The following is a 15,413-nucleotide window of genomic DNA, read 5'->3' as shown; positions in this document are numbered from 1 at the left end:
TTTTGATATTATGCAAATTATATATACATATATATTTATTACAAATTTTATGGGGTCATATGTATTAAAAAAAAAGATTAAATATTGGCAAAGTTTCATGCCAAGAGAGGAATGGTATAAACAGCACTTGAGAGTTGGACATAAGGGCTAACAACTTCACTCCATAAAAAAAAGCCTCATTACTGAAGCTGCAACAAATGAAGAATAAATTGAAGCAGATAATTACAGCCTTATGTTCAACAGGAAACACCTCAGTATGTGGCACTAAAGTGTGTCCCTGTCCAGGGGATGTATAAAAAATCGTTGCACAAATCAACAATATTATACCAAAAACTCTTCTACAAAGGAACTTTTTTTTCAAAAGAACATCTGTGCCTCTGTGACTTTGTATTTTGTATACAGAAGGAAGCTTCATGGGTAGGAGTAACAACAGCTTGACACATCATTTTCTACTACTTAATAATGTACATATGTACATTAAGTATGCATAGCATATTAACCAACAATGATAATTCTGGATGTGGCTGATGTGATGTTAATCTGCTTTTGGAAAAAGATTCATTAGAATTGTTCCTTTGTTTAAGGATTTTTCATGTCAGATCAAGAAGGCTGGAGTGAAGTTACTTGAATAAATAAGGCAAAAACAGCATTTATAAGAATGAAAAAGAACTTCACCTCTAAGGATGTAAAATTGCACCTACAACTAAGGATAGTAATTTGTTGTATTATGCCAATCATACTTTGTGGAAGAGAAACTTAGACGAAGTAAAAAGCAATAGAAAAGATAGATGGCTTTGAAAAAGGAATCTTTTTCAAACTGGGCAAAATAAGCTGCTAAGACGAAATAAATGCTGCAGAGTTAGAAAAGTTGGAAGCGAAATGAGCAGGAAGGTGTCAAAGATATTTATGAACTGACAACATCAAATAATGGACAAGAAACAAAAGCTTGGCTGATTATAAGCATGCAATACAACACATTCTATACAGTCAGCAAGCAAGTGATTAGAGTTGACACCCACACTTCCCAAAATATTTAAACACTATTAGTCAAACTTATGTTGTTTTTACCATACCACATTGTCTCCAGTAAGCTTTTTGATTTTCCCTTCACTAAATATGCTAACCATTAACTTAACATATCCTATAGCCAATTGGTTCTAACTTATACAGTTTTGCTAAGCACTAGCTGCTCAATGAAGGCAATTCAATCATGTAGATAAAAGATGTTTTATAAGCAATTTCCTAAGACAGCTATGTCTCATGATGAAAAGGAATAAAACAGCAGACATACCTGGGGAAACCACAGTTTTTGAAGAATTTCCCTGAGCTATTACATCATAACCCCATTTTGCATAAACATTTGGTTTTGCAATGCAAACGTCTACCCAAGGCATAGGGTGACCGACAGAACCTGAAAAATTATATAAAAAAAAACAAAAAAAAAACGATGGGTTTTTTTTTATTGCAATGTGTACCATGAAGAAATTAATAGCATCTACTAAGGTAATCCACAACACAGTATCAATTCCTATTTTACATCAATTACATTACAAACATATCTACAAAAGTTGTCAACATAAGAGATCCCTTTTAACCTTCTCTATATCTTAAGCATCATGTCTACCTGAATTTGGGATATTTAAAATCATAGTACCTATCAATAAAAATAATTTTTCAAACAAAATAGCATCCAACCCATACTAGGGTTGCGTTGTTCAATGATTGGGCAAGAAAGCAGGTTGTGTCTACAAAAAATATTTCTTCATGTAAACAGTTACACAAAAAAACAGTTCACTGACACTGCCTGCTGATGTGTGTATATTTTCCATTGTTTTAATATCTGTTTCCATGCTAGCGTCAGACAAAATCTATTGAAGTAGAATTTCTACGGCTGGATATTCTTGCTGTCACCAACCTTTACATCTTTCCAATCAAGGTAATACTTCTCTTAGTCTCTTTTGAATATGAACAACATAATAGCTAAACATGTTTTCACAGAAGATTGTGAATAAATTACAACACTTGTATACTAGTGATATTTGTTTGCAGCTAATGTGTCAAGACAAGGAGACAAAAACATACATGGGTACATGCACTCACACACATAATGGGTTTTTTATACTTACTACCAAATTCCCTCACAAAACTTTGCCTGGACCAGGGCTTTAGACGACACTTGTCCAGGATGCTGTGAACTTCTTGACCACAGAGATATGCAGTCACCTATACATTATATATTCTTTTACTTGTTTTAGTCATTGGACTGCAGCCATGCTGGGGTACCATCTTGAAGGGTTTCATTGAAAAGGAAGAACCTCAGTTCTTACTTATTCTTTTTTTTAAGCCCGATACTTATTCTATCAGTCTCTTTTGCCAAACTGCTAGCTTACAGGGATTATAAACAAAGCAACACTGGTTGTCAAGCAGGGGGTGCGGGACAGACACACATATGTATGTGTGTGTGTGTGTATATATATATATATATATACAAAATTTTAGTATGGAGTAATTAATTCACGAGAAAAATAATTCAAGAAAAATAGACGGTTGATTTCTGTAGTTATGTGTATTCTGGCGATTTAAATAAGAGTTTTGACTTATTTCCAGCAGGTAGACATATTTAATATGTCCTTTGATTAATTTATATATATATATATATATACACACACATATACACATACATACACTATAGGCTTCTTTCAGTTTCTGTCTGAAGTCTACTTACAAGGCTTTAGTTGATCCAAGGCTATAGTAGAAGACGCTTGCCCAAGGTGTCATGTAGTGGGACTGAACCCAGAATCACGTGGTTAAGAAGCTAACTTCTTACCACACAGCCACATCTGATATATATATATTAGATATTTGGTTTGTGACTTCAAGATTGTAAATTTAATTCCCAGACCAGGGGAAAATTGTGTCCTTGAGCAAGGTACTCCATTTCACATTGCTCTGAGAATAAGAACCAGCCACAGTGCAGGGGATAACCCTACAATGGACAGATTGGCATTTTTTCCAGGAGTTTCCATAAGTAGGAGTAGTGACCACCTGACAATATTTCAATCTTCAGCAAGACTACCATGATAGCCTAAGTTTCCAAGTTACCCCAATGCCTCAATTTGATATGTATATTAACCAAGGTGGATCATTCTGGATGTAACTAACATGATGTTAATCTACATTTGGAAAAAATTCAAGAGAAAGTTCCTTTGTAGAAGAGTTTTTGGTATAATATTGTTGATTTGTGCAACGATTTTTGTTTAAAACTTCTTAAGGAAAATGATAATAATTGTAAATTTTATGCATTGGCAAAGTACAACAGCACAAATAAAACAGCTCCAGTGGGTAATCAAATTTGGATCGGTGCTAACTCACTAATAAATTACAACTCATTTTCATTATCATCCCTTTCCACACTATCTTTCATTGAACAACCAATTTCTGTAACTTCAGTTATCTATCTGTCTTCTCTGAGCTGCCATATCTCCATGTTAGCACTTTTCATATCAGCTACCATTCTCCACACCCCCTCATGTTTGCCATCAAAGGTCCTCACTCCTCTCCAGTTGTCACCCCAGTTACTATAGTTACTCCTTTCTGTGAATATACATCACCTTGCACACCATTCCTCTACTTCTTGATCCACTTCTATCTCACCTCCCTCCTGATATTTCCCATTAACCACACTTCCACTTTTGTTCATAACACACTACATTCTCCTCTGCCCTCATCTCTCAGCTAACCATTCATTACTCTCTTCTCATACTCTTATGAAATTACCCCTCTCCTAGATCCACTGCTCATATCCTCTTATACGTCCCCTGTACCTTGAAAGTTTGTTAACATACCATGTCACCATTATCTCATCTTTCTAGCTGCTCTCATCCATCCTTGCATAATATGAGGTAAATATATATCTTCTTTATAGCAAGACAACTGGGCTTGCCTTCTTCCATATTTCAGCCTCTGAACACCTGGGAGAAAGCCATCTTCCCCTCTCTCAATCAACGGGGCTTTTTCCTTTTCCCCTTCAAGTCTTGCAAGTAACCTGGTAACCTCACCAACAGCAGTAGCCGGGATGGGGGGAGGAAGCACCCAGCACATACTATAAAGTAGTTGGCACTAGGAAGAGCATCCAGCTGTAGAAACCATGCCAAGGCTGATATTGAAGCTTAACACAGTCCTGTGACCATCAGATCCTGTCAAACAGTCCAACCCATACCAGTATGGAAAACAGACCTTAAAACTAATGATGATGATTATGTACATAAAGTAGCTTGGCAGTTTTTTTAACACAGACCTGGAATTCTGGGCCCATCAAGTGGATTGGTCAGAGCCATCCCAATTTCACTCATGCCATATCGTTCCAACAATCGATGTCCAGTGATTTCTTCCCATCGCTCCATGATCGGCTGTGGTAATGATGCTGAGCCACTGACCATGAGCCTAAAAGGAGACAAAATTAAAAAATGAGTCTCGGAATTTTTAAATATCATCAGTAATTTGAATTTTTAATATCTTTCATTAAATTTTCAATGTTAATATGAACTGGTATTTGGAAATTTACATTATTGTGTACAAATTACTGGAGTAAACAATTTCAGAAATAGCTCACTATTGCATTTGGTAAACTTACAATTCTGCAGGGTAGAACTGTAAGCTATGGACAGTTTGGATGGCTTGCTGAAATTCTATTACCTAGCTAGTAGAGTGAGATGGAAGAAGGTTAGTAAGCTACTATCACTATTTGAATTAGGAATCTTCTTTCTTTGTACTGAGTATATACAGTATAAAATATATGTAAGAAGTGCAATGTTTTTAGGGCATTTTTTTTTTTTTACCTGATACGATTCTGACAGGTGTTTTTGACAAATTTTCCCATGTACATATCTTCCTGGTTATTTCGCATATTTGATTCATAGTTTTCAATCAGCTTGGCATAAACAGTAGGTACAGCCATGAATAAATTAATTCTTAAACCATCATTGGCTCCAACAGGGTTCAGCAGCCGAGACCACACCTAGAAATATAGCAAGAGAAAAGCAATGTGTTCAGTGAAATATAATCTATTCTTTATAAATGTTCCTAATTACAGGTGAATGCTATCAACAACCACCCCAACCATCCAGCTATTATCATCTTCAGCTTTAATGGGTTTTTCTTCATATTCATTATCATCTGGTGGTAAGAGCTGAACAAGTATGCAATCAATTTCCAAATATCTCAATCCTATGTCTTGTACAATACATTTATCTGCCAAACACTAGGTCATCTTTAGTAGCCTTTATCAACAACATATTTGCTTATATTAGATATCCATACAAACACAGTTGTCTCTTTCACTAATGTATTTGCTTGTGAATGGATAAAATGACAACTTTGTATTATGATTATCTTAACAAAAAATTTACCAAAAATAAAGTCGCTATTTGATACTTAGAATAACATTACAGTATTAAACAAATAAGTAATAAATACAAACCAGTGGAGATGTCCCTACATGGTTCCTCAAATTGTCAAAAAAAAAAAAAAAAAGAGCTAGCTTACTCTCAGATCATATCTTAACTTAAAGGAGAACACAAGAGATAATGCAATGACGGATATATTGTGTTTCAATAAAAGAGAAATGACTATGGTTAACATGCCTTTGATCAAGTCAACTTAAATAGAGCTTCCTGGGGTTAAACAAAAAGCAGCTAAAAGACATCAGCTATAAAAATTATACATTGGTCTAGCAAAAGTATAATCTCTATAGTTGAAATAAAATAAAAAGTAAATGAAGTGCAATTATTACTTCCATAAATGTTTCCAAAAGCACAATTTCCTAATGCTTGTACAAATTCTGTATATAAAAATATTTGCAACCATAAAAGGCAGTGAAGTGATAAAAATGGCATAACTATGGACCAATACCTTAATTTTGTAAAATATTTTGTTTGGTCCTTTATTGGGAGTATTTAGTTGCAAACACCATTCTAAGTTCAAATCTCACCAGGGTCTGTTTTTGATTTTCATCTCTTTGGAGGTTAGTAAAATAAAGAGCAACTCCTCTGCAAAATTAAACCTTGTGTTTATTCAATATAAATCAATACTTGTATCTGGTGTGGAGATGAAGTCTATATTATTTTTATATCATTAACTACAAGCCATACCGAATCACAGTTTCATTAGCAGAGGTGTAAAGTTATAGGACTGAAGTGCTATATCAGCTGCCTTTTGACAAGCTTTTACAACTTAAAAGAAGTATATAAGAAAACATTTTTTCTAAAATGAACAAACATTTAAATTTTTCTTTCTAACAGATCCTGAATAGGTGAAGAGAATTTTGATACTAAGTTTCGATTCAGTAAACACAATTACAGAGCATCTCCCTTGTTTGGTGATGATGGTGGTGATATTACAGTCTACTTAGAGGAAAATAGTTACAACCTAGCAGCAAAACAGTTGTTGACAACCAGTATCTCAGAATGGAGGTTTGCTCCTAAGATGTAAATCAATAACTTGGTTTTTATTCTGATTTTATTTAATTTGTATCATGAGCAGCCTTGATTCAAAGTAATTAACAATATTAATAACTTCTTTAATTAAGTGAAATATTGCTAATAACTAAGATTAATATTAAGGGAGAGAGTATAGACAGTTGAACTGACCCCATGCAAGTTTCACACACCACACTTTGTGTTGCCTTCATTACTCTGGTGTTGTTGGAGGATGACAATAAAATAAAATAAAGTTTTAGAGCTTTGGTACAAGGTAATAAATCTATTGGTAAAAAGTATAAAGTAACAGGTGTAGGCATAGCTGTGTGGTTAAGAAGTTTTGGGTTCAGTTCCACTGTGTATCATCTTGTGCAAGTGTCTTCTATTATAGCCCAGACTGACCAATGCCTTGTGAGTGAATTTGGCAAAAAGTAACTGTATGAAAGCTTGTGCATGTATGTGTGTGTTGACAACTTGTGTTGGTTTATTTATGTTCTGGTAATTTATCAGTTTGAAAAAAGACAAATAGAAAAAGTACCAGACTTAAAAAATAAGTACTGGGAACAATTGCAGTACAATGACTGAAACAAGGAAGATAAAGAAAATAAAATGACCAATACATAACGGGTACTTTTATTATATCACCAGCCCCAAACCACCCAGCTCACTTCTACTAAGGATAAAAAGCAAAGCTAACCATGGCAGAATTTTATCTCAGAATGTAAAAGAACTGCAATGTACTTTTTCCACTACCAGAGGTTAAAACAGAGAAAACCAAATACAACCCACCCAACAAATAAGTGCCTCTCCTCTGTTAATATGAAGAAAAAGAAACAACAGTGAAGAGGACTTCTCCACTAGTTCACCTAAAAAACACGGGTAAAGATAGATGACTTAACCCTATCATCAACAAATATTGAAATGCAATGCCTTTGTTTCAATTGAGTTTGAAAATAGTGAAGAATATATTAAAATAACTGTCATACTGAAGTTGATATTTGGAACATAAATTAATAATAAGTTGAAGTGGAGGTTTTAATGTATATTATAGGACCAAGAGTGGTCACTGGAGAGCTAGTAACAAAAGGGTGAATGAAAATAAAATCCAAATGATAATTACCGTTTGTGGGTCAAATTTCGTAAGCATCACACAGGTAGCACCACAATGGAATGGTGTCATAAGTACATTAACAATACCATGAACATGATGTAGTGGTAATGTGTGTAAAATAACATCATTTCTTGTCCATCCCCAGCTGTATATCATAGCTTCTATCTGAGCAGTTAAGTTGCCATGAGTTAGCACCACACCCTGAAACAATAACATACTTTAATCAGTAGACTGCTGCAAAGACAAAGAGACAATTTTAATAAGCTTTGAAAGATTGTCATGCACATTTACTCTCTTCCATATTCAAGAAGACAATAATTTTCAGATTCAGACTCTTTCAAGAAACACTAAAACTTAGCATTTTTTTACAACACCTACATTTCATCACACAGCACATACAAAGGCATCTGGATAAACGAATAAATATTACAATATTAAATAACAAGGAATTAAAGCAACACAACCTTAATAGCTCTAGATCCCTTCAGTTATTTCAATTTGTGACTTAAGAACAAGCAAACACATTCTACATTTGTTAGAAATGTATTAATATTTTAGCAAAATGTTATCTATCAAATAACACTTATAATGTTATGATTATAGAAAGGTCATAAAGTTGGTTATTCCCTAGAGTAAAATGCAAATTTACCTATTTAGCAAAAGAAATTTTGGATGTTACAGTTATGTCAGTTTTCAAAACACTACAGATTACCACTAAACAAACAAGTTAGACTCGATACAGTTGATCAATTACAAGAAACAGTAGCTAATTTCCAAATTAATCCCTACTGCATCACTACCTTCAACAACTTCAATTAATCTAATCTAAAAATTATGAAAATCAATCCAAAATAAATCCTTGACCTACAAGGAATAAGATACTGGATTATGAACCAACAATAGTCCTTGCACAGTCATTTAATCCGTTATAATAGGAACCAAATTGCCTCCAATTCACACACCACCAGTCTTAGAAAAGAACTTACACTGCATAATGGAGTACTAGAAAATGAGATGATCGAGATCAGAACATCACTGATCAGAGGGCTTCTCAACCTGAGCTGAGCTGGGACCAAGCAACAACTTACTGTATTGAGACGACTGACTTCATCTGTCATTGGTCCTGGAATACCTTTCAGAGACCCACCATCAAGTCAGTTGAAGTATGACAGAAGTAATCATTTTCAATACTTCAGGGTTCCAAACATTATTTTCATTACAAGTAGAAAGATATATTTTTTCAATGCGTAAGTACTGATAGAACAGTATACATAGGATAAAATCTTTACAGAAAAGAAAAATCTGTCAGAAACCAGCCATGAGACTCGAACTCATATCCCTTCAATTTCTCGTCAAAGTGCTTTACCATTTAAGCTAAACTGTTTTATTGACAAATTCTTCTGCAATTTAGAATTTATAAACTCATCTAGAAACACTAGATGGAATAGAAATTATGTCATATGTAAACAAACATAGGTTTGTTTTTGAAGCACTGAAGTGCATTGTAGTACAAGATGTATATTTTTACAACGCCTATGTACTGATAGAACAGCATATACAGGATAAAATCCTTACAGAGCTACAAAAACAAACCTATGTTTGTTTACATATGACATAATTTCTATTCCATATAGTGTTTCTAGATGAATTTATAAATTCTAAATTGCAGAAAAATTTGTCAGTAAAACAGTTTAGCTTAAATGGTAAAGCACTTTGACCAGAAATTGAAGGGATGTTAGTTCAAGTCTCATGGCTGGTTGTGACAGATTTTTCTGCTCTAAGGATTTTATCCTATATATGCTGTTCTATCAGCATATATATTGAAAATATATATCTTTCTACTTGTACTACAATACATTTCAGTACTTCAAAAACAAACTTATGTTTGTTTACATATAACAATTATTTTCATTGATTACTACAACCATTAAAACTACTATCATCAAGATTAAAATGTCTAAAGCAGTAACAATATTAAATCTTGACAGGAACACATATATCTTAAAATTAATCCAATCTACTTCAAATGATAGCATAATTAAAATAACAAGAATTATTATATATATATGTATGCCTGCTTAGTATCTTGTAGCCTCCCCAACTTGTGCACCACCTCCCTTCAATCCTTATAGATGTTTTCTAGTGGCTTCTCTCACTACTCCCCTCTCTTCCCCACACACACACTACTTCTCCAGCTACCTGAGGTACCACCTTGACACCTCATCCAACCATCTAAATCCTTAGAGATACCACTAATTTATTCTTGTTCTCTCTTTCCTAAATGTAAGTAGCCAGGTAGCTGCTCCCTCTAAAACACATTTCTTCCTTCCTACCATAGAAAAGCAACATACATCCCTTCCTGGATTTGGTGACTAGCAATCTACATGGTGACTTCAAGAGTGCACGAGAAAAACATCCAGAACACATTGCAAAGTGATTGGCATTAGAAAGGGCACCCAACAGCATAAACTCTGCCAAAGCAGATACTGGAGTAGGATGCAGTCCTTGATTAATTGGATCCATGTCAAACCAGCCAACCCATTGATGCGTGCTTGTGTATGTATGTATGTGTGTGTGTGTGTATATATATATATATATATATGTGAGAGAGAGTAGTAAATAAAACATTTAAATTAAGTGGGTGGAATCAAAAACTTACCTTTGGTTTCCCTGTTGTACCACTAGTATAAATAACTAATGCTGGCTGGTTTTTGAACTGGTTTATTTTAAGCATTTCTTCAAATTTTCTGTCCAACTCTTTACATTCAGTCAACCAATAATTTTGACATGGATCATACTCATGAAGATAGTCATCTTTGCTTAAAAGCAATGTTTGAACTCCTGTATTTTGTTCTATTTCCTCAGTTAGACTTTTGAATTCTTCACTAATAACAACAATTGAGGATTTGGAATTGTCTATGAAATAACAAATTTCTTTAACAGGATGTGTTTTACAAAGCGGAACAGCAGCTGCTCCAATCATCCAAGTTGCCCATTTTGTTACGACATATGACAAATCATTTTCACAAAGAAATGCTATCCGTAAACCTTCACAGGAATTTGAAGTGCAGCCAATTGTATTTTTAATTTTTTTCGATAAAATTGCACTGTAATGGAGTAGGTCTCTGTATCGGAAGTGCCCATTCTGGTCAACAAGAGCAACTCTTTCCAAATAGTTCTTTGCTTGAAAAAATGTTGGTAAAATTGGACTGGAAAGTTGGAGATGCTTAAAACGGCAAAATTGGAGTAGGAGAGTTCTTTGATAATGACTTAAATACAGAGGTCTCTTTAGTGTTTGATCAATGAAAAACTTATAGCAATGAGCAGCTTGTGCAATCATCCTATCAAGTTAAACAGCCTGCAAAAGAGTAAACAGAAAATGCTTTTGTGCAAATAAAACATACACAATTATGAATGATATGTGTGTATATATGTATATGATATGTGTGTATATATGTAAATATGTAAGTGCATGTGTGTGTGTGTATTTGTAGTTAATAAAATATATATTAGAAAGGAGCACACTCTAAAAAAATAGAGCAGCGATTATTACAACAAAATTTTATATACAGTTCTTACCCAAGGTTTCACACAAACCCAAAGCCTTCTGGACAGCTTGTGAGACTCTATAGGAATACAAAATTTTAAAATATCTGCATTGCAGATGTGAGGAAACTATTAAAACTCAAGGAATAGGAAAAACGTTAATGAATACGTGTTGTTTCCCCTTAATGGGGGGGGGGGCTTAATAGACTCGGAGAGGCCTAATGAGCAAACAGGAAGATCCAATTTTCTAGAAAGTAGCGCTTAAAGTGGATACATTTAGAAAACACTTCTTTACAGCTGTTTAATGGACCAGGCTTCTTAAAGTCCTTAAGAATTTTGGTTCTTTCCATGATGCAGATCTTGCAACGGCTACTACCATTGATATATGGGCCCAGATAATCAATTTCCACCTGACATCACACGGGGTCCCTTGATCTCTGAGGTCCCACACAAGGCAGGTCAGGATGACTGGTGGTCAAGAAAACGTTTCTTGAACGAAGTACTCGCCGAACCAATATATCTATAAACATGGGATGTGGCCCTATTCACACTCCTGGTAACATATGGCATGGGGCTGGTCATCCCATCAGTGTTGAAGATGAATGTTTGGTCAGTCCTCATCTAAGGTGGCGGAACTGGGAACGGAAGATACCCAGTCCAAGTTGCCAGTTCTGGATAAGTCCTTATTTCCAGGTACAGCATTTGTACTGGTCACTCCATCTGCATCAATGGTTTGTTCATTACCCGTGGCATAGTACCAGGATCTTCGGTGATGCTCCTCCCAGCGTGGTAACTGTATAGGGATGAGACCTGGTTAATCTGCTAATAATATTCCTCTTCAATGTTACATTACTGTTATTACGGCTAATAGACCTAAGTATCACGTAGGTTCATAGATGACCCCCTCAGCCTCCAACTGGCCACTTATTATATAGCCTGCAACAGCAACCTGCCTCCCCGCTTATATTGTGGAAACTTGATAAAATGCTTTTTATGTTCGGTGCACAACTAAAAGAGACTCTTAAGTAGTGCTTGTATCTGCTTGTGTAACATGTTAATCTATTAATCTGAGGAAAATCTTTTCTGCACAAATCTTGATCCTATATATCTATCTATCTATCTATATATATATATACACACACACACATATATATATATATACATACATGTTACATACACATATATATATACACACACACACACATATATAAATATATAGGTATATACTAGAAGTATAGATCGGCATTGCCCAGGATTAAGTAAGATTATTAAGCTAATCAAGCGCTTTGTTTTAAACCAAACTAAGTAACACTAACATCAAATTTGAGCGAAATCCGTTGAAATTGGTAAACATTTGGCTGAAAATGGGTTGCAGACAATTTGATTGGGAAATCCGATAAGGAATCGGTTTATCGATTTTTCCACTCATCGATTGTATTTTTTTTTTTTGAGAACTTAAAGCATTCAAAGATCCCATGAGTCCTAAGTAACGCCAGCATCAAGTTTGAACAAAATACATAAAAATTGGTTATAGTTATGGTTGAAAATGGGGTGTAGCCAATTTTAGCGTGAGAAATCCTATAAGGAATTGGTTTATCCATTTTTCATCCTGATTGAATGGAAAACCCCATAAGGAATCAATTTATTGATTTTTCACCCCAAATAGGGCTTAACCGAACACAACATTGCTTATTCAAAAAATCTATATTTATACTTTAAAGTTGGTTTTCACACTCAACCCAGTTCTGCAGAATCATTGTCGCGACGAGAACGCATGTGTTGGGAAGTTAACCAACAGAGATGATCAGGTTGCACATGCTGGCCCTTTCAAAACCCCCACCCCTACCATCTAACCCTATTTGGCCTATGGGTTGGGAGCCCTTCAAACAAGGAAAATAGAACGCCCAAAAGGGCTCCTGATCCTCTGTGTCAGAAGGGGTTAAGTTCGGATCACAACTACACCTTAACCTAAGCCTAAATTAACCGAGCAAAAGGGGGCTCAGAAGCCTCTGAAAGGCAGCATCAAAGATATGCATTGAAAAAGCTTGCCTCGGAGATCTGCATTGGAGAAGGTTGCATCAAAGGTTTGCACGCTATTTTATATATATATTTAATAACAAACAATGTAATTCACAATCTGGAAAATTTATTTCTGTAAAATGTTGGGAGTGGGTAAAATTTCCAAGGCTTCCACCCCATTTGAGTTAAAACTTACGGATTTCAACGACGTGGAAATTGGTAAAAGTAATGGTTGAAAATCGATTTTTACCACTATCCGCGGGTGCCTTGGGAAAAATAAGTTGACAAAAACACAGCCATGATCGTGACCAATGTCCTAAAATTGGAGCGACATGTGTACTAATTTGTGGACGTGCATAAATTACATTCACGTACACACACACACACATCCTGCCATTCATAAATAAATAGATAAATATGTGATTTGAAATAAATATATTTTAATTGTTGTGTGAGAATGTATATATAATCTGATTATAAAATATAGTGTCTTTCAAAAACAACCTAAATTTGAAGACTATATCTCGTGTTTAAAAAAAAAACATAATATAATGCTTAAAAGTTGATGAACCACCTATTGATCACCTCCATTTTCTTATTGCTATATATATCATGACGAATGTCCTCCTAAAATTTGAGCGACATGCATGCTAATTTGTGGATGTGTATAAATTATATTCACATACACACACACACACATGCTGCCTTTTATATATACAGATATATATACCTACATATATAGCAATAAGAAAATGGAGGAGATCAACAGGTCGTTCAAAAGATATCTGACATGATACATAAAAAGATAAATAATAATAAATAATAATCAGTTACAAAGAGGTAAAGAGCAAAGTGAAAATGTAAAGAATAAAAACTAAAAAGTAAAAAATAAAAAATATTAAGATGGAAGTTAAAGACAAAATACAAAGAAAAAGTTATAATAATCGTAATAATATAATAATATACAAAGAAAAAGTTCTTTGTACTTTATCTTTAACTTCCATCTTAATTACTCTCTCTCTTTTACCTGTTTCAGTCATTTGACTGCGGCCATGCTGGAGCATCGCCTTTAATCGAGCAACTCGACCCCGGGACTTATTCTTTGTAAGCCCAGTACTTACTCTATCGGTCTCTTTTGCCGAACCGTTAAGTGACGGGGACATAAACACACCAGCATCAGTTGTCAAGCAATGCTAGGGGGACAAACACACACATATATACGACAGGCTTCTTTCATTTTCCGTCTACCAAATCCACTCACAAGGCTTTGGTCAGCCCAAGGCTATAGTAGAAGACACTTGCCCAAAGTGCCATGCAGTGGGACTGAATCCCGAACCATGTGGTTGGTAAACAAGCTACTTACCACACAGCCACTCCTCTTTGTAACCTATTTATTATTATTATGTATCACGTCAGATATCTTTTGAACATTTCCAAATATATTTGATAGATTTTAATATATTATTGATACATTCTTGATATCTTACATCTTCCTAATATCACCAATTTAAGCTGTCAGTATTTTACTAATTCTAATGCCCCTTCACTATTACGTTTTTTTAAAAAAATGATCCTTGTAAAACTCTATTTTTAAAAATGATTCTAACATAGCTCTATTCTTATAGAAACTTATACCTCTATACCAATTACTTCATTTATTGTTAATTTGCTACTCCCTACTACTCCCTTTTATCATATGTGTATGTATATATATATGTATGTATATACATGTGTATATATATATATGTGTATATATATATATATATAAATATGTATATATATATATGTATATACATGTGTATATATATATATAAATATGTATATATATATGTATGTATATACATGTGTATATATATATATATAAATATGTATATATATATGTATATACATGTGTATATATATATATAATATGTATATATATATGTATGTATATACATGTGTATATATATATATATAAATATGTATATATATATGTATATACATGTGTATATATATATATAAATATGTATATATATACATGTGTATATATATATATATAAATATGTATATATATATATATGTATGCATATACATGTGTATATATATATATATATAAATATGTATATATATATATATATATGTATGTATATACATGTGTATATATATATATATATATATATAAATATGTATATATATATATATGTATGTATATACATGTGTATATATATATACACCTCTTCTCCCTAGAGAGAAGGCGGGAGAGATATGCGGTGATATACACC

At 33.9% G+C, this 15,413-nt stretch overlaps 1 protein-coding gene across 3 annotated transcripts in view; it reads right to left on the bottom strand.

Annotated features, from left to right (window-relative positions):
- Positions 1-15,413, bottom strand: part of LOC115210163 (malonate--CoA ligase ACSF3, mitochondrial) — a 61,471-nt gene that overhangs the window by 19,050 nt on the left and 27,008 nt on the right. For all 3 annotated transcript variants that reach the window (XR_005000300.1, XM_029778638.2, XM_036505248.1), the window contains exons 2-6: positions 10,247-10,945; positions 7,597-7,788; positions 4,839-5,017; positions 4,298-4,443; positions 1,292-1,411 (exon numbers count right to left, since the gene is read on the bottom strand). Coding sequence is in view for 2 of the 3 variants with exons in the window: in XM_029778638.2 (XP_029634498.1) it covers positions 1,292-1,411; positions 4,298-4,443; positions 4,839-5,017; positions 7,597-7,788; positions 10,247-10,927 (1,318 nt within the window). In the remaining variant the exon portion in view is untranslated. The remainder of the gene's footprint in view (positions 1-1,291; positions 1,412-4,297; positions 4,444-4,838; positions 5,018-7,596; positions 7,789-10,246; positions 10,946-15,413) is intronic.

Source organism: Octopus sinensis, linkage group LG1 (genome assembly GCF_006345805.1).
Source record: "Octopus sinensis linkage group LG1, ASM634580v1, whole genome shotgun sequence".
NCBI lineage: Eukaryota > Metazoa > Mollusca > Cephalopoda > Octopoda > Octopodidae > Octopus > Octopus sinensis.
This window is presented reverse-complemented; position numbering and strand designations above follow the sequence as displayed.